The 25,720-nt window shown below is 36.9% G+C and overlaps 2 protein-coding genes across 2 annotated transcripts; both read right to left on the bottom strand.

Moving 5' to 3' along the window:
- Positions 1–3,642: 3,642 nt before the first annotated feature.
- LOC144444289 (monocarboxylate transporter 12-like) lies at positions 3,643–8,856 on the bottom strand. The gene is made up of 5 exons (XM_078133703.1): positions 8,643–8,856; positions 7,589–7,774; positions 6,616–7,136; positions 5,381–5,585; positions 3,643–3,860 (listed from the first exon to the last, which is right to left on the bottom strand). Exons 1-5 carry the CDS (start codon positions 8,854–8,856, stop codon positions 3,643–3,645), a joined length of 1,344 nt encoding a protein of 447 aa, XP_077989829.1.
- Positions 8,857–13,403: 4,547 nt separating this feature from the next.
- Positions 13,404–18,089, bottom strand: LOC144444288 (monocarboxylate transporter 13-like). Its single transcript, XM_078133702.1, has 6 exons — positions 17,876–18,089; positions 16,579–16,764; positions 15,605–16,125; positions 14,736–14,940; positions 14,339–14,503; positions 13,404–13,621 (listed from the first exon to the last, which is right to left on the bottom strand). Exons 1-6 carry the CDS (start codon positions 18,087–18,089, stop codon positions 13,404–13,406), a joined length of 1,509 nt encoding a protein of 502 aa, XP_077989828.1.
- Between the last annotated feature and the right edge of the window lie 7,631 nt (positions 18,090–25,720).

Raw genomic sequence — 25,720 nt, 5'->3', positions numbered from 1 at the left:
CACGACGTACTCGTGACAGGCGCTGGTCATCAGACTCGGCCAAAAAAAAAAGTTGGGAAGAAAAAAAAAAAGTTGAAAATTTTTTTTTTTTTAAATTAAAAAATAAAATAAAAAACTTTAACAAAAAATATATATTTTGACTTTCAATTATATATAATCCTTAAAATAATTCTGGTTTGACGAAAAATAAAACAATATTCTCAAATAAATGCAAACTTATTTCAATTAAAATAATGTGAACATGGAATAAAAGTACATAAACTGTTAAAATTAGTTTGTAAGTACGAAAAGTATAAAATACTATAGCAAAAATAAAAAAATACTTTTGGCCTGAACGGCTTCCCATACATTACTGTTAAACTGAGAAGATATTATTTACCTTATGGATGGCTTGCACCAAATTATTAAGAAAAGAGATCTACGAGTCACCCTTCAGCTTTTTAAACGGTCGATGTTGCCGATTTGAAGTGGACTTGGCTTAGGGACCGGTCAGTTTCTTCGGCCTGGGGGGGGGGGGGCGGTGGATTGGTAGGGGGGTCACCCTGTTTTTGAAATTGGCAGTAGGGGGGTCATGCTGTTTTGAAAATTGTGGATAGGGGGGGGGGTCATTGTGTTTTAGATTGTGATGGAAGAAAACAATCTTTTCTACAATGGCATATAGCCTTGTCTGAAATGTGGTACATGTCAATATTTGTTCTTGTCCCTGTTTCTTACATGAATTCTTTAACATTACTTATTAGTTCAAACCTAACTATACATATTCATATACATGTACCGGTATTACCTACCTACCACACTAGTTACAGAACATGTCATATAAATGCTTGGCTGTTTCACAATCAATGCTTCGCTTATATTGCAGTTTGGGGCAAAAGTGAACTTGAAGGTTTCGTAATGGTAATTTTCATAGATAGTTTATAAATGAAGTTAATCTAAATTGTTCTACTCGTCATGCTATTGACACTACAAATCACCACATCTCATCAGATTCCAGTTACTATTATACACTAGGTATGACCACCTAAAGTTCTCTAACATACCGGTGACTTTATTATACATGTAATATTAATGCCCCTATATACTAATGTTACGTGTGATATGAGAAACTCATTTAAAAATGTTTTACGTTAGCTTTTCGAAGCTTGGAAATATTACCTCAAAGGTTATGAATAACCTAAGCACTGCCTTAGTATCTCAAGCAAAAAACTCCAGAACTGCCAGGGGAAAACCTCAAGGACTCCCTCACCCCCAGAGGTCACTCATACATTCAACCAACAATCAGATGCACCAACAACCTTTTTACTGTCATAATGGTATTAAACTTTTCTTAAATATTTTCACCCTATTCTAATTTGATATGATATTGTCTTTTCAAGATCTGAAACGTTTGCCAAGATAGTCTAAAATTGCCTTAAACTCCAAATCTCCCCTACCAATGATACTACCATTATAGATGTACTGACCTTTAGTACATGTATATAATGATGCCATTTAAACTTTTTAAGAACATATTTCAACCCTTAGTGTAAGTTATAAAGAATAGTTTCTGATACTTGCTGTCTTGTAAAGCATGGATTAAGTTATTGCTTGAAGGGGTCTGGATAGCCTAAATATTGGCTTTAAGAGTAAAAATCCTCCAGGGTTTCTAGAGGGAGACCCCCTCAGACCCCCCCACATGAGGTGGACATATCCCAGTCTCAAGCTCTTCCCCTCTTACTGTCAAGATGCTATCAAAGTATATTTCAAAAGTATTTCAACCCTATGTAGTTGCTTTTAACATGTTGGTGTTGTCTTGTAAAGCTTAGAAATTATTGTCTGAAAGGGTCTGAATAGTCTCAAAGTTGACTTTTCAGAGTTAAAAACCTCCAGGGCTTCTAGGGGCAGACCCCCTAGGACCCCCCCCCCCCCCACATGAGATGTACACATCCTTGTCTCAAGATCTTCCCCCTACCTCTTACTGTCAAGATCCTATCAAACTATATTTCAAAAATATTTCAACCTTATGTGGTTGCATTTTACATGTTGGTGCTGTCTTGTAAAGCTTGGAAATTATTTTCTGAAAATGACTTAATAGTCTCAAAATTGACTTTTCAGAGTTAAAAACCTCCTGGGCTTCTAGGGGACACCCCCTAGGACCCCCATAAGAGATGTACATATTTATTCCCTTCTCAAGCTTTCCTACCTTTCACTGCCAAGATACTATTAAACTCCTTTTCGAATATATTTACCCTGTGTAGTCAATAATTATAAATATGATAGTGCTAACCCGGGATCTTATAAAGTAGATGCAAGACAGTCAAGCAGTCCACACTGAGTCACGATAAAAAAATACCTGTCATGCGAATATTATATATATGTGGGGGGGGGGGGGTTCATCATGTTTTAGAATTAAGTGATATGGGGGGGGGGGGGGGGGTCAGCCTGTTTTTGGTTTTACAGATAGGGGGGGGTCAGTGACTTTTTGTCGGCCCGATTTAAGAATCCACCCCCCCCCCCGAGGCTGGAGAAACTGACCGGTCCCTTACGGTTGATGTATCCTTGGTTCCGTGGATGTTTTACTTGAGGTCCAATCACGTGTATGGGTATATCATGACAGCAACAAGGTGTATATGCGTCCTGTAATGTCTAATGACACAGAAAGAAGAATGCAACTGATTTCGACGAATGAAGCGTGTCCAGCCACGAAATGTGTCTCGTCTGTACACCTTCCTTCCTAGCAGAATGACGTTGTCTAACTTGTATCTACTGTTCAAATACATGATTTCATCCTTGTTTTAATCTTTCAATGTCGACTGTACTATCAAAATAATACCTTGTCTGAGGACGAGCAAACATCACTGAAGGCATGCTATGATGAAACTACGTATACTATATGATGTTCTGGTTGTATATTATGTAGAACTTATAAAGTGTTGCCTGGCCTTGGGCGATTTATAACATTAGTACACACGACTTTCGAGTAGGCTCCATCGATTCAATACTTTGTTTTCCGTCATTAAAGTTCCTCAAAACCTACAAGGCAGAGAAGGAAAAACGCAAACGCAGAAAAAAAAACCAACATGGTACTAGCATGTTATGTAAAATCCACTTTTCTGTTCATTCATTTTCTGTTTATACGTAACTCTACATGTAAATGTCAAAGTTCAAAGTTTATTGTCATAATATTACGCATTTGTTATAAAATTAAACAAACTAGTAATATTTTAGTTCAAGCATTTATTTATTTATTTATTTATTTATTTATTTATTTATATTTATTTATTTATTTATTTATTTATTTATTATGCAATTGCAAAATGTGACAAATACAATATACAAACACATGTGACAAGTACAAAACAATTATGCAACAATATGGAACAACGATATGGGAGAATGAAGAAGTCATTAGATTGATGAACTATTTGCCCTGTATCTGAAGGATCGGGAGTGAACTGTCGGAATATGGAATTTAGTCCTTGTGTTGTATTGATGAACGGTATCTTTGTAGTTGTTATAAGTTCCGAAATTCATGATGGTATTTTCTTAGTAACACATTTTGACGAGTTTAATGAAGTTGTGGTTGTGTCCCTCTTGGATGGTTGGCAATTCTGGCGGTAATGATGTTTTCAGATTACATTTCAGCCAGCAAGCATGCAAAAGTTATACATTAGACTCTTGCTGAACATCCTGTCCAGAGTCATCATTGGTCGGTTGAGATCCGTTGTTGACATGCAGTGTTTGTCCCATCTTATTGCGTCGCTTGTTAACGAATTTATGGACTGGGAGTAAAGATAAAACAAGTCCTGCAGAGACGCCAATAGAGCATCCGGCTATCCAGAAAGCCTGGTAGTATGTGCCAAAGTGATCACGTAGGGAACCTGTGAATTAAAATGAAAATATAATTTCTATGTATGGAGAATTATAATACTTATATTCTAACACACTATATATGTGGTGCCACGCTTTGCCAGGGGAAATAGAAAGAATACTGTCGCATACTTGTGATATCATATGATGTCATGTCATGTGGATGTCATGTGATGTGATGTGATGTGACTGATGTGATGTGTTGTGTTGTGTTGTGTTGTGATGTGATGTGATGTGTTGTGTTGTGAAGTGAAGTGAAGTGGTGTGATGTGTTGTGTTGTGTTGTGTTGTGTTGTGTTGTGTTGTGATGTGATGTGATGTGTTGTGATGTGAAGCGAAGTGATGTGTTGTGTTGTGTTGTGTTGTGATGTGATGTGATGTGATGTGATGTGTTGTGATGTGATGTGATGTGAAGCGAAGTGATGTGTTGTGTTGTGTTGTGTTGTGTTGTGTTGTGTTGTGATGTGATGTGATGTGATGTGATGTGATGTGACATTGGATATATGATAAAATTATGATATATGCGATAAGGTGTGCAACATTTTCGTATCAACCTTTTGTAATAATTGTATACTTTCACCGGTCAATGCATACATTACTTCCGAAGTTTGGTGGATGGTATGAATCTGACATGCAGAGAGCTAAATGTTGTAATTTTTTTTTAAATCAGCAAGTTGATAATTACTAATGACGATTAATATGTTTTATAACTATAGAGCATAGCTGTGATACATATATGGCCACCTCCGAGCATGCGTAATAACAAAAATTGATTACATGAGGTTACATATAAAGAGTGGATAATACTCCTTACCGGAAAGCGGTCCAGTAATTAATACCATACATCCTATAGCTTGGAAAATTACTGAAAGTCCTGCTCCCATTTTGTCACGTCCCAGGAAAACAGCAATGACGACAGGTACAATAACCATAAAGCTACCCATACATGCACCGAATATAGACATCATTATCAATTGACCTGTATGTATATTGGTAGAACAAATTATTAAAACGTGCTATTTCAAAACTTCGCACACGAGATTTTAGATGTGCAAGCATACAGGAGAAATGGAATTACCTATGCATTTCACCCTTACAACAATATATTCGACCAACTGTACCTCTTAGCCTCTCTAAAGCGGTGTTAAAATCACCTACTAGAAGCAAGGTTCTCTATTGATCACAATAATCTTTCATTCCCTGATTATTTAATTAATGTACATTTCACCAGACTGGAGTTTGAGGTTGAGTCTTCAGGATAGCCGCACTGTGGGATATCTAATCTGGTATAAGGACAAAGTTGCAATGTTGTATTGTGTTCTTGTTGCTAATTTTGGAGTTATTTGTTAACCATCTGAGTGAAGTGAGTGAGTGAGTGAGTGAGTGAGTGAGTGTCATATTATCTGTGGATTGACTAGCCAGCCTTGGTCTTATCAACAAATTGCGTGTGTGTGCGTGAAAAACCAAGCGATTTCTCTTGCAATACAGTACAAACTAAGTGTGTATTATAGCATACTCGTAAATCCCTTACCGATAAAAGACCTCAAGTAAATACTGGTAATACATAACACAGCACACATTGCAAAGCATGTACTCCAGATAAAAGTAGGCTTCATTTTAGGTAGATTTGTTATAAATCCAATAACAGGACGACCAACAATTTGTCCAATTCCCATCACAGCTGTCAGAAAGGAGGCTTGTGTTGGTGTCATTCCATAATCTACGCCTCGCCTTACCTTCAATGAAATTACAACGGGTAACACTGAAGTAAAGCACTTTCTCTATGTGCTACACTCATTTATAGCATTCATATCAAGTGTAAAAGTATACTATTTCTTTACAAGCCCAGCATGTGACCTTTCTAATGTGGTCAATTAGCAAATGAAACAGTATACAATGTACTTTTAGACTTGATATGGCTGCTACATGTATAAACGATTGTGGTACATACAGAAAATGCTTTACTTTGGTGTTATGGGTTGTAAAACATAATACAAGTTATTCTGCTCGCATCACACCACATAATAGTATGAATGTCAACTCTAGGCACAATTCGCTAGGTATTATCACCTTGAAACTCCAGCTTGCATCTTTGGAGCTTCCAATGCAATATTAACATTTTAAACTGTCATATGTTGAATGATGGATGAATAACGGTATGCATACAGTTGTTTGCTGCAGACACACTCTTTCATAAGTGTTTTCTTCACTTCTAGTTAGACCTAGCAAATATATTTATGGTTAAAAGTAAAAGTCATGTTCCGAAAGGTTACTGGCCTAGTGAATACATGTATTGTATTGTATTGTATTGTATTGTATTGTATTGTATTGTATTGTATTGTATTGTATTGTATCGTATCGTATCGTATCGTATCGTATCGTATCGTATCGTATCGTATCGTATCGTATCGTATCGTATTGTATTGTATTGTATTGTATTATATTATATTATATTGTATTGTATCGTATTGTATTGTTCTGTATTGCATTGTATTGTTCTGTATTGCATTGTCTTGTATTACAAAGCATTATTTTTAATCATCTTATATTGTATTGTATTGTATTGTATTGTATTGTATTGTGCTGTGTTGTGTTGTATTTCATCGTTTTGTATTGTATCGTATTGCACATCCATTACATAGCATTGTGCTACATCAAATTATCAAAAGGAAGCAATAGAAAGTATACTGTACTTACATGATGTACCACTACAGTATTTACCCCGTATATATATGAAAGAGTTATTATGATAATTATTATGAATACCGGTTCCGTAAACAGAGTTACGTCATACAGTGACGTCACGATAGATTTGGCACAATTGCAACATCTCAACTGATACTCAGATGTTCTAGGATGTTCTTCGGTATCATCAACCCCTGTATTATTCTCCGAGTCCAGATATTGTTGCTGTGAGTCTTCTTTGGTTTCTGTGTTTATCATTTTATTCCTAACGTTATTACCTTCTATTAGAGCATACGTTCCTTTGGCCACCGTGCTCAACACATTTGAGTTTAGTTCATTCTGTATCTGTCTAGAATTTGGCTTAACTGGGAGTGGTCTGAAAAGAGAACCTGCAACACACATGTGAAGAGTAAATGCTGAAAAGATCAATAGTGTTCCTCTCCAACCGTAGAAGTCAATAACAGCTTGTGAGGTTGTAGAAAGTACAAACTGACCAAGTCCTCCACCTGTTAGAGCTATTCCCATTGCTATAGGAAGTCTCCGTTTGAAATATTTGCCGACTATTTCCATTGAAGCAATATGTCCTAGACCAAGACCAAGTCCTGCAATGATAGTATGTTTTCGGGGTTCAGAAAGGAGTCGGTAAAATTAACAAATATTCACAATTCAATGTGGTAAATCACAATTACAATAGCAAGGGTTAAACTTTCGCTAATATTTTAGCAAACCGGTGTGTGTGTAATTCCAGTCTCTATTCAAATGATATTTTAAAAGATAATTCACCATTTTATTATTTCTTTTATTGTGACACTCCTAGTCTTTGTGTAATGACAACCCGAGGGCCGTGTGAAAAATCAGGATGACGAGCGGCATTTAGCTTTGATAGATAGATTCCAAGATGAGGTGTAAGCACACATTTTGGCCTGTTTGGAGCAAATATATGCTGCACTGGTGTCCTTTGGCAAGCAATATTTTTCAAGATATACCAGGTATTATCAATGAGCCACATGAATGTCACGTGATACATTCGTTCAACCCATGTGTAAACACTTACCCGTTATTATTCCATATGTGATGTAGAGATGATAAATACTGGTGGCAAACGAACTTAGAAGATGACCTGTAGCAGCAACTATACCACCTGTCATGACAACTTTACGATGTCCAACTTTTCTGGCAAGTGCTATACTCAAAGGACTTGACATAGTAAAGACAAAGGCAGAGATCGATCCTATCCAGGCTAAGTGGCAAAAAAAGATATATTTCACTCATTACACACATTGTGCTCTTTAGATGGCTATAAGGACGGAGAGATACTCTCCTCAAGAAGGCATTATTTAGCACTTACTTGGCATGACCATATTCGGCGACCAGAAGGTACCGGATAATGTCGAGTATGGCAAGTCAGTAAGTTATTATAACACGCCATATTCTCTTGCATTTAATACAATTAACCTTCTCTACCTTGTCAATGGCCGAGAGAGAAAGTATTGACGACTGAACATAGATCTACATTTAGTTATATTTACGACGTGTTCTCCTCTGACAAAGATAATTACTTATGTTTTCATTGTACCACTGTTGTATACAAGAAGTAGAGTTCTTCCACTGCCTGAATGTACAATCTTGCCGACACATGTGGCAACTCTTAGCTGCTTTCGACAGTCAGCATACATGACCTTCTGTTAGGAAAGGTTATATGTTATGTAAGGGTATCTGTCTATCTGTCTGTCTGTCTGTCTGTCTGTCTGTCTGTCTGTCTGCAGTCTGACTGTCTGTCTCACTGTCTGCCACTGTCATCGTTGTCTCAAAACAGCTATTTCAATTCAAAATTCCAGCAGTATTTGTACATTTATTTATTTATTTATTTATTTATTTAGTTATTTATTTAATTATTTATTTAGTTATTTATTTATTTATTTCAGTACTAGACATGAATTTATTTCAATAAACACTGGTACATTGTTCATGACGTATAATGTGTTTTCTTTAGGGATATACTATGAGATACATTCCTTTGGTGTTGGAGTGTTTATTTGTTGTGAGGAATATGTAAATTAAGCCCAGTCCCATGTGATTCAAAATCATAATCCGTTTGGTTTCCTCACCTGTTTCAGACTTTGATTTGTTGAAGGCATTAAGGAAAGCAACATAAAATATACCGAATGAAGATACTGTGCCCGATGTGATAACCGTTGATAAGAAGGTACCAAGAACAATAAACCACCCCCAGCCACCATCGGGAGGTTTGGACGACATTTCAGAAGATTCATTCGTTTTCTTCGACTGATGACCACTGGGAGGAAGTGACGTAGCTGTCATTGCGTCGTCTTAAAGATTGTACTTCACTGGAATTACTGTGTATTCGGAACAAAATAGAATTAGAGCTATTTAATTTGAGAAGTCATTGAGAAAACCATTGAAGGATTTGCAAAGTGTAGTGTCGTATGTAAGGTTATCAAGCTTACAGACAAGCCCCAACTGGTTTGTTGTATAGCAAAATGATTATGCAAATTGAAATATCACCTTAAAGATGAAGGTCAAAGTCAAAAGTAAATGTCTGAGTAGTCTTGCTGCTAGACGTTCGGGCTTTCTTTTGATACGATAACCGAACGAAGTCCGCAATGAGGGCTTGTCCGAACTCCATCCTCGATACCAATGTTCGGTCGTGTGTCGTGTTGTATCGGAAGAACATCCGAGGTCTAGCAGCTAGACTAATATCTGAGTAGCAAATGTACCTCGAAGTGGGTGTACATACTTCAATGGAATATCTTGACATAAAACTTCTAAATTAAAGTTATTAAAAAAGTAATACTTGGCCTTGCAGGTGAAGGTCAAGATCAGTTTTATTGTCCAGCTGAAGGTTTAACTCTACAAGTATATGTATAGACATTCAAATGATGTCTATAGGTAGAAATCTTTCAGAATTATTCAGCACTTTTCTGTTTGACGTTGAATATGGCTGTCAAGGACAAAGGCAAGGTATAACAATCATGATAGTATACCTTAATATGAATGGAGACCTTAGATTTGAGTCTGTGTGTATCCAACATGTCACCCCTGGTATTTAAATTTTGGTTTCCTGACCCCTAAAATGTTGTTCAAGGTCATATATTTAAGTCTTGCTAATGTGGGATAGTTTCTAAAATGTCATTTTTTGGAATTGTGGGGGAAAACGTGGTTATCGCAAATACGGCTGTCATTTTACCATAACAGTCAAGGTCGTGAAATTGAGAGACATAAATATGTGTAAGACAGTGTGTTAATATTTGTGTCAAGTCTTGCTTTGCATCTCGGAGAAGTGAGAGTGCCCAGAGAGACAGACAGACTGTCATTGGGCCGACAAAACTGACCACCGTGAATAACGTTCCACAGCATCCTGACAGTAAGCTGTAGAGGGAAGAGCTTTGAGACTGGGATATGTCCACCTCTTGTGTGAGTGTGTGTATGGGGGGGGGGTCTAGGGGTCTCCCCCTAGAAGCCCTGTAGGAATGTTACTCTTAAAGCCAATTTTCAGGCTATTCACAGACACTTTCAGATAATAATTTGCAAGCTTTACAAGACAGCTCTAACATGTAAAAAAAAAAAACTACATATGGCTAAAACATTTTTGAAATAAAGTTTCATAGCATCTTGCCAGTAAGAGGTGGAGGAATGAACTTTGATTTGAGACTGGGACATGTCTACCTCTTATGGGGGTCCTAGGGTCTCCCCTAGAAGCTTTTGAGGGTTTTTTTACCAGCTTTGGTGAATCTTATTGTTGGTTTAACGAATCAGTGGCCTCTAGGGTGAGGGAGTCCAGGGGGTTTCCCCTGGCAGATGTTTTTTTTTCTATTTAGGCAATATTTAGATTATTCATAGTCTCTAAGGTAATATTGCCAAGCTTCGAAAAGCTTAAGTAAATATAACTATTAAAGTAAGCTTTCCATGTTATAAAAATGGGCCTGTAACATTGGTATAGGGCCATTGATATTGCATGTATAATTAAAGTCACTGGTATGTTAGAGCACTTTAGGAGGTCATACCTAGTGTACAATAGAAACTTGAATTTCATTGCAGTGTCGATACATGTGTCCGAAATAGGAAGTATATTCATCCCTTGTGACAAATTCATACTGAAGAGACTAGAACAATTTAACCAAAGTCCTGATCTTATATCGTAATTCAATGTGACGTAAAATCGGTTTCCAATTCAAAACAAACATGTTGTATTTCAGTTCCTCTCTATTTTACAAAAAGTCGTTTTCCTGTTACATTTTGTAACAACTCGGCCCACTCTCTGCCAACTCGGCCCACTCTCTGCCAACTTGACTATAGATATTTAGTCCTTCAGTAAATTCATGCGATCTACATTGTATATGTACTAGTATGTCAATCCATAGTGTCTTTACAAGTAGTAGTAGTATATATACCGATGTTGGTGCGTGGAGCAAAGGATTTTTTCTCTGATTATATGAATGTTACTAGTATTTGATATTATCACGTCATCGACTCAAGACCTTGGCTTTAAATGACACAAACATTTTCGTCATGACGCGCGTGGGCCGAGTTGGCATGTAAATGGGCCGAGTTGGCATGTGAATGGGCCGAGTTGGCGATGGGACGAGTTGGCAATGGGCCGAGTTGGTCCTACCCCGTAAGTATAATTTTATGTATAGTTACCCTTACAAGTTACATGAAGTAATAGTTAAAAAAAATTATGAAAGAAACAGAGACAAGACAAATATAAATATGTACCACGGGCCAAAGCAACTGACTGGTCCCTGACATGTGTTTGAAAATATGTCATTATCTGACAAGTCTCCTGGTTGGAGAGGTACTAGCAGGTTGAATAGTACACTTGAACTTGTGCATCGTTTCCCTTGCCAAACATTTTTTAAAGCAACTCCATTTGGCATCTTTTCCCCCCTAAATCTTCCAAGTCCCCCCCCCTCCGCCAGGATGTCAAATGGTCCACCCCTAAGTGGTCTGCTGAGGATGAATATTGAGGGGAACTAGCCCACGATTAGTCTCCTTCCAGGTCCAGAAAAACAAACTCTAAAATAGAGTAAAGTGGGCCCAATTTTAGACTCATCATCGCTACATCTAACATCGTAACCATGTTACGTAAGTGGCAGAGACCAAAGGTCAGAGATTACTCTATACAGTCATCATGATTCAGCATATCGCATGATATATGTATGTGTGTAAATGAGACGAGACCATGGCCAAACACCACGTTTTAGCACAACTGAACTTTAAGTTTCAGTAAGTGCTTATAGCGCAATGTTATGTAATTATTGTTGGAGAGAGGACCCGAGTCTGTCTAATGATCCAGTTAAGACGAACTGTCTAATGGCCCAATTGAAAAGTGTATGGCGATACAAAAATGATAACAAATAAATGCTGTTGATTTGACCATGGAACTTCTCCTTACAAAATAAGCTGCAATCACCATCTTTATCCTTAAGTAATGACCCAAACGTGTTGGCTCAAAGTTTGCCGAGTACTGACCTGTGTTCACGACAAGGCATCTTCTGTCATTATATAAGATGAGATAAGGAAAGTACAGTGTCCACGTTAAGTATACATGGCGTGTTTAATCCAAATATAATAAACACACATTACTGTTAAACTGAGAAGACATTATTTACCATCTGGATGGCTTGCACCAAATTATTAAGACAAGAGATCTACGAGTCACCCTTCAGCTTTTTAAACGGTCGATGTTGCCGATTTGAAGTGGACTTGGCTTACGATTGATGTATCCTTGGTTCCGTGGATGTTTTACTTGAAGTCCAATCACGTGTATGGGTATATCATGACAACAACAAGGTGTATATGCGTCCTTTAATGCCTAATGGCACAGAAAGAAGCATTCAATTGATTTCGAAGTCGACGAATGAAACGTGTCCAGCCACGAAATGTGTCTCGTGTGTACACCTTCCTTCCTGGCAGAATGACGTTGTCTAACTTGTATCTACTGTTCAAATACATGATTTCATCCTTGTTTTAATCTTTCAATGTCGACTGTACCATCAAATTAATACCTTGTCTGAGGACGAGCAAACATCACTGAAGGCATGCTATGATGAAACTACGTATACTATATGATGTTCTGGTTGTATATTATATAAAACTTATAAAATGTTGCCTGGCCTTGGGCGATTTATAACATTGGTACACACGACTTTCGAGTAGGCTCCATCGATTCAATACTTTATTTTCCGTCATTAAAGTTCCTCAAAACCTACAAGGAAAAAAGCAAACGCAGAAAAAAACCCAACATAGTACTAGCATGTTATGTAAAATCCACTTTTCTGTTCATTCATTTTCTGTTTATACGTAACTCTACATGTAAATGTCAAAGTTCAAAGTTGAAAGTTTATTGTCATAATATTACGCATTTGTTATAAAATTAAACAAACTAGTAATATTTTAGTTCAAGCATTTATTTATTTATTTATTTATTTATTTATTTATTTATTTATTTATTTATTTATTTATTTATTTATTTATTATGGAATTGCAAAATGTGACAAATACAATATACAAACACATGTGACAAGTACATAAAAATTATGCAATAATATGGAACAACAATATGGGAGAATGAAGAAGTCATTAGATTGATGAACTATTTGCCCTGTATCTGAAGGATCGGGAGTGAACTGTCGGAATATGGAATTTAGTCCTTGTGTTGTATTGATGAACGGTATCTTTGTAGTTGTTATAAGTTCCGAAATTTATGATGGTATTTTCTTAGTAACATATTTTGACGAGTTTAATGAAGTTGTGGTTGTGTCCCTCTTGGATGGTTGGCCAATCAAGTGCAATTCTGGCGGTAATTATGTTTTCAGATTACATTTCAGCCCGCAAGCATGCAAGAGTTATACATTAGACTCTTGCTGAACATCCTGTCCAGAGTCATCATTGGTCGGTTGAGATTCGTTGTTGATATGCAGTGTTTGTCTCATCTTATTGCGTCGCTTGTTAACCAATTTATGGACTGGGAGTAAAGATAAAACAAGTCCTGTAGAGACGCCAATAGAGCATCCAGCTATCCAGAAAGCCTGGTAGTATGTGCCAAAGTGATCACGTAGGGAACCTGTGAATTAAAATGAAAATATAATTTCTATGTATGGAGAATTATATACTTATATTCTAACACACTATATATGTGGTGCCACGCTTTGCCAGGGGAAATAGAAAGAATACTGTCGCATACGTGTGATATCATATGATGTCATGTCATGTGGATGTGATGTGATGTGATGTGATGTGACTGATGTGATGTGTTGTGATGTGTTGTGTTGTGTTGTGAAGTGAAGTGAAGTGAAGTGAAGTGATGTGATGTGTTGTGTTGTGTTGTGTTGTGTTGTGTTGTGTTGTGTTGTGATGTGATGTGATGTGATGTGATGTGTTGTGTTGTGATGTGAAGTGAAGTGAAGTGATGTGATGTGTTGTGTTGTGTTGTGTTGTGTTGTGATGTGATGTGATGTGACATTGGATATATGATAAAATTATGATATATGCGATAAGATGTGCAACATTTTCGTATCAACCTTTTGTAATAATTATATACTTTCACCGGTCAATGCATACATTACTTCCGAAGTTTGGTGGATGGTATGAATTTGACATGCAGAGAGCTAAATGTTCTAAAAAAAATTTAAATCAGCAAGTTGATAATTACTAATGACGATTTATATGTTTTATAACTATAGAGCATAGCTGTGATACATATATGTCCACCTCCGAGCATGCGTAATAACAAAAATTGATTAAATGAGGTTACATATAAAGAGTGGATAATACTCCTTACCGGAAATCGGTCCAGTAATTAATACCATACATCCTATAGCTTGGAAATTTACTGCAAGTCCTGCTCCCATTTTGTCACGTCCCAGGAAAACAGCAATGACGACAGGTACAATAACCATAAAGCCACCCATACATGCACCGAATATAGACATCATTATCAACTGACCTGTATGTATATTGGTAGAACAAATGATCAAAACCTGCTATTTCAAAACTTCGCACACGATGTGCAAGCATTTTAGATTTACGGGATATTGTACTACCAAACGTGTAGAATGAACAACGTGAATCATCCATGGCCACGTCACGTGGTCATGCTTGCCTGGCACACATGCTCCTTTCCGAGGAATAAGCATTCCATAAATTGACTAGCACAAACTAAGTGTGTAATCCCTTACCGATAAAAGACCTCAAGTAAATACTGGCAATACATAACACAGCACACATTGCCAAACATGTACTCCAGATAAAAGTAGGCTTCATTTTAGGCAGATTTGCTATAATTCCAATAACAGGACGACCAACAATCTGTCCAATTCCCATCACAGCTGTTAGAAAGGAGGCTTGTGTTGGTGTCATTCCATAATCTACGCCTCGCCTTACCTTCAAAGAAATTAAAACATAATACAGGTTATTCTGCTCGCATCACACCAAATAATAGTATGAATGTCAACTCTAGGCGCAATTCGCTAGGTATTATCACCTTGAAACTCCAGCTTGCATCTTTGGAGCTTCCAATGCAATAGTAACATTTTAAACTGTCATATGTTGAATGATGGATGAATAACGGTATGCATACAGTTGTTTGCTGCAGACACACTCTTTCATAAGTGTTTTCTTCACTTCTAGTTAGACCTAGCAAATATATTTATGGTTAAAAGTAAAAGTCATGTTCCGAAAGGTTACTGGCCTAGTGAATACATGTATTGTATTGTATTGTATTGTATTGTATTGTATTGTATTGTATTGTATTGTATTGTATTGTATTGTATTGCATTGTATTGTTCTGTATTGCATTCTTGTATTACAAAGCATTATTTTTAATCATCTTATATTGTATTGTATTGTATTGTATTGTATTGTGCTGTGTTGTGTTGTATTTCATCGTTTTGTATTGTATCGTATTGCATTTGCATGACATAGCATTGTGCTACATCAAACTATCAAAAGGAAGCAATAGAGAGTATACTGTACTTACATGATGTACCAATACAGTATTTATCCCGTATATATATGAAAGAGTTATTATGATAATTATTATGAATACCGGTTCCTTAAACAGGGTTACGTCATACAGTGACGTCACGATAGATTTGGCACAATTGCAACATCTCAACTGATACCCAGATGTTCTAGGATGTTCTTCGGTATCATCAACCCCTGTATTATTCTCCGAGTCCAGAAATTGTTGCTGTGAGTCTCCTTTGGTTTCTGTGTTTATCATTTTATTTCTAACGTTATTATCTTCTATTAGAGCATATGTCCCTTTGTCCACCGTGCTCAACACGTTTGAGTTTAGTTCATTCTGAATCTGTCTAGAATTTGGCTTAACTGGGAGAGGTCTGAAAAGAGAACCTGCAACGCACATGTGAAGAGTAAATGCTGAAAAGATCAATAGTGTTCCTCTCCATCCGTAGAAGTCAATAACAGCTTGTGAGGTTGTAGAAAGTACAATCTGACCAAGTCCTCCGCCAGTTAGAGCTATTCCCATTGCAATAGGAAGTCTACGTTTGAAATATTTGCCGACTATTTCCATTGAAGCAATATGTCCTAGACCAAGACCAAGTCCTGCAATGATAGTATGTTTTCGGGGTTCAGAAAGGAATCGGTAAAATTAACAAATATTCACAAATCAATGTGGTAAATCACAATTACAATAGCAAGGGTTAAACTTTCGCTAATATTTTAGCAAACCGGTGTGTGTGTGTAATTCCAGTCTCTATTCAAATGATATTTTAAACGATAATTCATCATTTTATTATTTCTTTTATTGTGACACTCCTAGGCTTTGTGTAATGACAACCCGAGGGCCGTGTGAAAAATCAGGATGACGAGCGGCATTTAGCTTTGATAGATAGATTCCAAGATGAGGTGTAAGCACACATTTTGGCCTGTTTGGAGCAAATATATGCTGTGCTGGTGTCCTTTGGCAAGCAATATGTTTCAAGATATACCAGGTATTATCAATGAGCCACATGAATGTCACGTGATACATTCGTTCAACCATGTGTAAAAACTTACCTGTTATTACTCCATATGAGATGTAGAGATGATAAATACTGGTGGCAAACGAACTTAGAAGATGACCTGTAGCAGCAACTATACCACCTGTCATGACAACTTTACGATGTCCAACTTTTCTGGCAAGTGCTATACTCAAAGGACTTGACATAGTAAAGACAAAGGCCGAGATCGATCCTATCCAGGCTAAGTGGCAAAAAAGATATATTTCACTCATTACACACATTGTACTATTTAGATGGCTATAAGGACGGAGAGACTCAAGAAGGCATTATTTAGCACTTACTTGGCATGACCATATTCGGCGACCGGAAGATACCGGATAATGTCGAGTATGGCAAGTCAGTAAGTTATTATAACACGCCATATTATCTTGCATTTACAATTACAATTAACTTTCTCTACCTTGTCAATGGCCGACAGAGAAAGTATTGACGACTGAACATAGATCTATATTTAGTTATATTTACGACGTGTTCTCCTCTGACAAAGATAATTACTTATGTTTTCATTGTACCATTGTTGTATACAAGAAGTGGAGTTCTTCCATTGTCTGAATATGCAATTTTGTCAACACATGTGGCAACTCTTTGCTGCTTTCGACAGTCAGCATACATGACCTTCTGTTAGGAAAGGTCATGTGTTATGTAAGGGGTATCTGTCTGTCTGTCTGTCTGTCTGTCTGTCTGCAGTCTGACTGTCTGTCTCACTGTCTGCCACTGTCATCGTTGTCTCAAAACAGCTATTTCAATTCAAATGGAATTTGATACACACCTTCCTTTGGGACAGGGGGACGTGATTGACATTTTTAGACAAGTTGTATGCGATAACTAGTTACATATAGCTAGTTTTCCCTAACCAAATGTGCAAACTCATCAAATTTAAATGGAGATATGTAATGTTATTCAAGCTTTGTTCCCATCCTTTGGTCACTATAAGCACTGTACTACTGTTAGGTCCTGCGGACACAGACAAAATTCCAGCAGTATTTGTACATTTATTTATTTATTTATTTATTTATTTTTTTATTTATTTATTTATTCATGTACTTATTTATTTATTTATTTATTCATTTATTTATTTATTCATTTATTTATTTAGTTATTTATTTCAGTACTAAACATGAATTTATTTCAATAAACACTGGTACACTGTTCATGACGTATAATGTGTTTTCTTTAGTGATATACTATGAGATACATTCCTTTGGTGTTGGAGTGTTTATTTGTTGTGAGGAATATGTAAATTAAGCCAAGTCCCATGTGATTCAAAATCATAATCCGTTTGGTTTCCTCACCTGTTTCAGACTTTGATTTGTTGAAGGCATCAAGGAAAGCAACATAAAATATACCGAATGAAGATACTGTGCCCGATGTGATAACCGTTGATAAGAAGGTACCAAGAACAATAAACCACCCCCAGCCACCATCGGGAGGTTTGGACGACATTTCAGAAGATTCATTCGTTTTCTTCGACTGATGAGTACTGGCAGGAAGTGACGTAGCTGTCATTGCGTCTTAAAGATTGTACTTCACTGGAATTACTGTGTATTCGGAACAAAATAGAATTAGAGCTATTTAATTTGAGAAGTCATTGAGAAAACCATTGAAGGATTTGCAAAGTGTAGTGTCGTATGTAAGGTTATCAAGCTTACAGACAAGCCCCAACTGGTTTGTTGTATAGCAAAATGATTATGCAAATTGAAATATCACCTTAAAGATGAAGGTCAAGGTCAAAGTCAAAAGTAAATGTCTGAGCAGTCTTGCTGCTAGACGTTCGGGCTTTCTTCTGATACGATAAGCGAACGAAGTTCGCAATGAGGGCTTGTCCGAACCCCATCCTCGATAGCGATGTTCGGTCGTGTGTCGTATTGTATCGGAAGAACATCCGAGGTCTAGCAGCTAGACTAATATCTGAGTAGCAAATGTACCTCGAAGTGGGTGTACATACTTCAATGGAATATCTTGACATAAAACTTCTAAATTAAAGTTATTCAAAAAATTAATACTTGGCCTTGCAGGTGAAGGTCAAGATCAGCTTTATTGTCCAGCTGAAGGTTTAACTCTTCAAGTATATGTGTAGACACTCGAATGATGTCTATAGGTACAAATTATGTAGCGCTTTTCTCTTTGACTTTGAATAAGCTGTCAAAGACAAAGGCAAGGTATAACAGTCATAATAGTTTACTTTAATATGAATGGAGACCGTAGATTTGAGACGATGTGGATCCAACATGTCACTTGTGGTATTTAAATTTTTGTTTCTTGACCCCTAAAATGTTGTTCAAGGTCATATATTTAAGTCTTGCTAATGTGGGATAGTTTCTAAAATGTCATTTTATTGGAATTGTGGGGGAAAACGTGGTTATCGCAAATACGGCTGTCATTTTACCATAAAAGTCAAGGTCGTGAAATTGAGAGACATAAATATGTGTAAGACAGTGTGTTAATATTTGTGTCAAGTCTGGCTTTGCATCTCGGAGAAGTGAGAGTGCCCAGAGAGACAGACAGACTGTCATTGGGCCGACAAAACTGACCACCGTGAATAACGTTCCACAGCATCCTGACAGTAAGCTGTAGAGGGAAGAGCTTTGAGACTGGGATATGTCCACCTCTTGTGTGAGTGTGTGTATGGGGGGGGGGGTCTAGGGGTCTCCCCCTAGAAGCCCTGGAGGAATGTTACTCTTAAAGCCAATTTTCAGGCTATTAACAGACACTTTCAGATAATAATTTGCAAGCTTTACAAGACAGCTCTAACATGTAAAAAAAAAAAAAACTACATATGGCTAAAACTTTTTTGAAATAAAGTTTCATAGCATCTTGCCAGTAAGAGGTGGAGGAAAGAACTTTGATTTGAGACTGGGACATGTCTACCTCTCATGGGGGTCCTAGGGTCCCCCCTAGAAGCTTTTGAGGTTTTTTCCACCAGTTTTGGTGAATCTTATTGTTGGTTTAACGAATCAGTGGCCTCTGGGGTGAGGGAGTCCAAGAGGTTTCCCCTGGCAGATCTGGGTTTTTTGTTTCTATTAAGGCAATATTTAGATTATTCATAGTCTCTGAGGTAATATTGCCAAGCTTCGAAAGCTTAATTAAATATAACTATTAAAGTAAGCTTTCCATGTTATAAAAATGGGCCTGTAACATTGGTATAGGGCCATTGATATTGCATGTATAATTAAAGTCACTGGTATGTTAGAGCACTTTAGGAGGTCATACCTAGTGTACAATAGAAACTTGAATTTGATTGTAGTGTTGATACATGTAGTGTCCGAAATAGGAAGTATATTCATCCATTGTGACTAATTCATACTGAAGAGACTAGAACAATTTAGATTTATTCAAAATTGTTCTAGTCTCTTAAGTTCTTTTATAAACTATCTAATAGTATAAAGATTACAATTACAAAACCTTTAAGATCGCTTTTGCCCCAAAGTGCACCCAAACACTTACATGGCATGTTCTGTAACTAGTGTGGTAGCTAGGTAATACATGTATTATATGTATAATTTTATGTATAGTTGTGTTTGAACCCTTACATGAAGTAATAGTTTAAAAAAATATGAAAGAAACAGAGACAAGAACAAATATAAATATGTACCACAGGCCTAAGCAACTGACTGGTCCCTGACATGTGTTTGAAAATGTTTGTCATGATCTGACAAGTCTCATGGTTGGAGAGGTACTAGCAGGTTGAATAGTACACTTGAACTTGTGCATCGTTTCCCTTGCCAAACATTTTTTAAAGCAACTCCATTTGGCATCTTTTCCCCCCTAAATCTTCCAAGTCCCCCCCCCTCCCCCAGGATGTCAAATGGTCCACCCCTAAGTGGTCTGCTGAGGATGAATATTGAGGGGAACTAGCCGACGATTTGTGATGTGATGTCACGTCTCCTGCCAGGTCCAGACAAACAAACAAAAATAGAGTAAAGTGGGCCCAATTTTAGACTCATCATCGCTACATCTAACATCGTAACCATGTTACGTAAGTGGCAGAGACCAAAGGTCAGAGATTACTCTATACAATCATCATGATTCAGCATATCGTATGATACATGTCTGTGTGTAAATGAGACGAGACCATTGCCAAACACCACGTTTTAGCACAACTGAACTTTAAGTTTCAGTAAGTGCTTATAGCGCGATGTGTACATGTATATGTATGTGTATGCAAGTATGTGTGTGGGGGGGGGGGTAGGGGAGAGGTGGAGGGGTGGGTGGGTGTGAACGACTTAAACTCAACAACTGCCTGACCGATTGATTTGGTATTTGATTGGGTCATTACTTGTGGAGTCTAGTTGGGAAGTTGTTCATATAGCCAAATGATCGCATCACAGGTTTGCGATTGGGTCAAGAAATGTCATTTTGGGGGAAAAACTTAAACTCAAAAGCTATGGGTCAGATTTATCTAAATCAGAGATATGCAAATGAGGAACATACATGTGACTTTTTTTGGTCAAAAATCTATAATTCCAAAAGTACTTGGCTGATTTGGCTGAGATTTCGCAAAGATATTTCTGGAAATGTTCATATCATGAGATATTAATTACATGATGACCACATGAGTGATATGGAAATTAGGGCTAAAATCGTGATGTTTTGGTTCAGGTTTCCCTCATGAATATTTATCGAGTTATATAGGTTTGTATAGATATTTCATTGTTTTATTGATATAATTAAATCGTTCTAAAATGTATGGAGTACTTGAATAATGTAACAAGTGAATGTTAGTCCTTGTTATGTTAGTTATCCCTCCTTGAGGTTGCTTGGAAACATTCTCTATTAATTAAAGTTCTAAGACAGGGTGAGCCAAAGGTTCATGGTCAAGTGTGACTATCCGTCTTGTGGATGATGCACTTCAAGCGAGTTTGATATTGAACTTCAACCTCTCATCAAACCAAATGTAAACACACTACAGTAACTGACAAGATTCCTACCTTAAATCTCTAGATGAACTGAACTGCATTATAGTGAGAAGATATCTACACGAGTCCCCTTTAGCTTTAAAACGGTCGATGATTCCGACTTTATAGAAAGAAGCATGCAACTGATGTTGAAGTATGTCCAGCCAAGACAGAATGACACTGTGTAAGACTTGTATCTATACTGTTCAAATACATGATTTCATCATTGTTTCAATGTTGACTGTTCCATCAAAATAATACCCTGTCTGTTACGTAAGAGCAAACACCATGAGGGCATGCTATGACGAAACTACTATATTTATGATGTTCTGTTTGTATACTATATAGAACTTATAAAGTGTTGCCTGGCACTATATGAAAAGTCATATCTAACCATGTCTTTCCACCGGTGTAAATCTTGAGCAGATAATGTGTAAATGTGGTGAGTATGAGACGAAGTTCCACCTTTGACTTAATTTACCCCCGGTGATCTCTCCCCTGGGGGTTGTAGGTAGTCAAAAGTGGTACTGCATCTCGTACTACACCTGGACAGAGATGGTGGTTAGGTGGGTCACAGGTAGGGTAAAGGTTGGGTAAAGGGTAAATATTGGACTATTCGTGTAGTGTGGCCTTGAGCGATTTGTAACATTAGTAAGCATGACTTTAGATTTGGATTCATAAATTAAATACTTTGTTTGCAGACATTGAATTTCCTCAATATCTACCTGGTAGACAGCAAAAAAGTAAACACAGAAAAAACCCCATAGAACTACCATATTATTTAGATATTTCCTTTTCATCCATTTCTGTTTATACCTACCTGTAAATAACTGTTTGATATCACATACATGCATAATAATCAGAATTAAATCAATTAATTAACCAAATTAATTTTATAATTAAAAATACTAATAATATTTTACATCAAGCATGCATTCATTATTTATTTAGTTATATAGTTATTTAGTTATTTATTTATCTTTACATGTGACAGATACAAAACATTATGCAATATTATATTATAGCATTACCAATTCCAGTGAATTTTGTGACGTCATCGCTGTACATTATTATTGATAAATGTACTCCATTATTGGGCATCGCAGCCCCGGAACGAGCATAACAATACAAGCTTATGTCCGTAAGGCAATAAAGGTGTGGGTATTTAAGAACAGGGAAATTATGGGGTAAACACCATAAGAATTTTTTTTTAAAAGATTGAAATTAAAATGAAAGAAATTTGTGTTCACAGCAGTTCATTGAAGTGTATATGTGTGTGTACGTGTACGTACGTGTGTCGCTATGATTAGTATTCAGCTTCTGGGCCGAACATGGCAGACGATGTTCAGCGCTGTGTATATTATACTTTGTTTTGCGTTTCTCGGTCTACAAATTCACTGGTATTGGCAAAACTATAAAATAATAACAATAATGTACGCCCTCCCAGTCCATAATGGATTCAAGCAAACTTTGCACTCCATAATGGGCTCGGCTGTCGCCTCGCCCATTATGTCGTTCAAAGTTTGCTTTCGTCCATTATGGGCTGGGAGGGCGTGCATTATTGTTTAGATATTGAACATCGAGGGGCATGGGAGAATGCAGACGTCATTAGATTGATAGACTATTTGCAACGATGGATGCTCTGTATCTGAAGGATCGGAATATGGAATGTTGTCCTTGTGTTTTATTGATGAACGGTATCATTATAGTTGTGATAAGTTCAGAAAGGTATGATGGTATTTTCTTAGTAACACATTTTGACGAGTTTAATGAAGTTGTGGTTATTTCTCTCTTAGATTGTTGGCTAATCAAGTGCAATTCTGGCGGTAATGATGTTTTCAGACTACATTTTAGCCGGCAAGCATGCAAGAGTTATACGTTAGATGTTTGCTGAACACCCTTCATAAAGTCATCATTGGTCGGTTGAGATTCGTTGTTGACATGCAGTGTTTGTCTCATCTTATTGCGTCGCTTGTTAACCAATTTATGGACCGGAAGTAACATAAAAGAAGTCCTGCAGAGACGCCAATAAAACATCCAGCTATCCAGAAAGCCTGGTAGTATGTGCCAAAGTGGTCACGTAGGAAACCTGTGAACTTGTTGGTCAAATATCTTTAATGCCAAACGTTCTGTGCTGATTCGACTGAAGTTTCGCAGGGATATTCCTGGGAATGTAGAGATCAAGGGACATTAATTGAATTATGATCCCATGAGAGATATGCAAATTAGGATGACAAACGTGATGTTTTAGATCAGATTTCTCTCATGAATATTTAGCCACATATAGGATTGTACAGAAATATTATTGTTTTATTAATGTCATAAAATCATTAAATTTTGTATGGGGTACTTAACATAATGTAACAAGTGCACGTGAGTGGCACTTGAATTGACCCTCTTTAACGTTGGCAACATTCTCTAATCTCCGTCTGTCTGTCTTATGGATGATGCAAGCGATTTTTGAACATTACCTCTCAAACCACTGGGAGGAAATTGGCAATGATTCAAATTGCGAGTGTGTCATAAAAATCTTCTATAAGTGGCCATAGCAACCATGACCACGCTCTAAGAAACAGTCAAATAATAGGGTTTAATGAAAATATAACAGGGATGGGCAGGCAATTGAAAAAAGAAACATTAAAAAAATATTCAAATGTTCTTACATGTAACAAGACCACGCCCATAGCAACAGGTTAACGATGACATGTTATGACAATATAACAACAATTAACGAAAGGCAAGTGAATAAACATTCCAAAAAGGTACGCAGATATATGCCTAGCAACAAACCACGCCCATAGCAAAAGTGACATATAAATGAAATACATTTATAACACTGAAGATGAGTAGGCTTGGTCAAACATCTTCAAACGTTATATGCAAATATGCCTAGAATATATAGTCATAGCAGAAGATTAAAGTTTGCTCTCAACAGTTGGCGCTTTTATTATCAAGGCAACTGTTGAACCTTGTGTACACATGTGTTGCTACACCACTGATTAATGCTTCCAGCCGAAGTCACGTTAGGTTATGCTAATTTATACAGCTTATATCATGGATGATATATAAACGATAGATATGTAGTGACATAGGATACACAGGTTCAGTAGTGTAATCTTGTGTTACTATTAAGAAAATGTATCGAGCTTAATGATGTCATTTTTCATTTATTCAATGTTTTGTCGTTTCACATGGCAAAGCCGCCGATGACACATTCAGAGTACTGTACCGTTTAACGTACACAGTTTACTAAATCGATGAGTATTTTCATTAATAAACGTTTCGCCTGATCTGGTACAGTGATGTTTCAGTATATGCTGAGTCATATCCAATATCAACGTGCACACTTACTGTACGTTGTGTGGAAAAGATACTCTGTCATGCCAATGGTGGTCTATTGTATGGTAAATTTGGTTATATAAAACCGTCCTGTCATGGTGTCCAGTTGTAGTGTGCCAACTACGTACACGTGTTTATCGAAATCGAATGCATCTACCTGATATCCCTTCAAGTGGTGACTGTCGTCTTATCATATGACAATTGTTGTGAGCGAATATTTCATTAGCCTCTCCCCTAAAGTTGGCAGTTTGTTGGGGACGCACGGGATCTGCCAGTACAATAGCTGATTCGACAATAAATACTTAGAGTGTACACGACGTACTATATACATGTAATACAATTCAGTAATGTCCCTGTTGTTTACAACCCCTATTTTATGCATATATATATTTGTTTTCATGCTATCACATATCAAATACCTCATTGTCTCATTTCAAAAGAATTGATAGCACATTTCCACTGTGATTATTTTTATGGACTGATAATGTGAGGTGTATGTATGTATGTATGTATGTATGTATGTATGTATGTATTGCATACCTTGAAAAAGAATTTTTTTCGAAACGTCGGATTGCATCTATTTATTCTGTCTCACTCGTTCCTTTTGCATTTCTATGTGTGTGTGTATGTATGTATGTATGTATGTATGTGTGTATGTATGTATGTATGTATGTATGTGTGTGTATGTATGTATGTATGTATGTATGTATGCATGCATGCATGGATGGATGTATGTATGTATGTATGTATATATATGTATGTATGTATGTATGTATGTATGTATGTATGTATGTATGTGTGTATGTATGTATCAATCAATCAACCAACCAACAAATCAAGCAAGCAAGCAAACATCCAACCAACCAACCAACCAACCAACCAAACAACCAACCAACCAACCGA

The sequence above is a fragment of the Glandiceps talaboti genome, chromosome 13 (genome assembly GCF_964340395.1).
Source record: "Glandiceps talaboti chromosome 13, keGlaTala1.1, whole genome shotgun sequence".
NCBI lineage: Eukaryota > Metazoa > Hemichordata > Enteropneusta > Spengelidae > Glandiceps > Glandiceps talaboti.
This window is presented reverse-complemented; position numbering and strand designations above follow the sequence as displayed.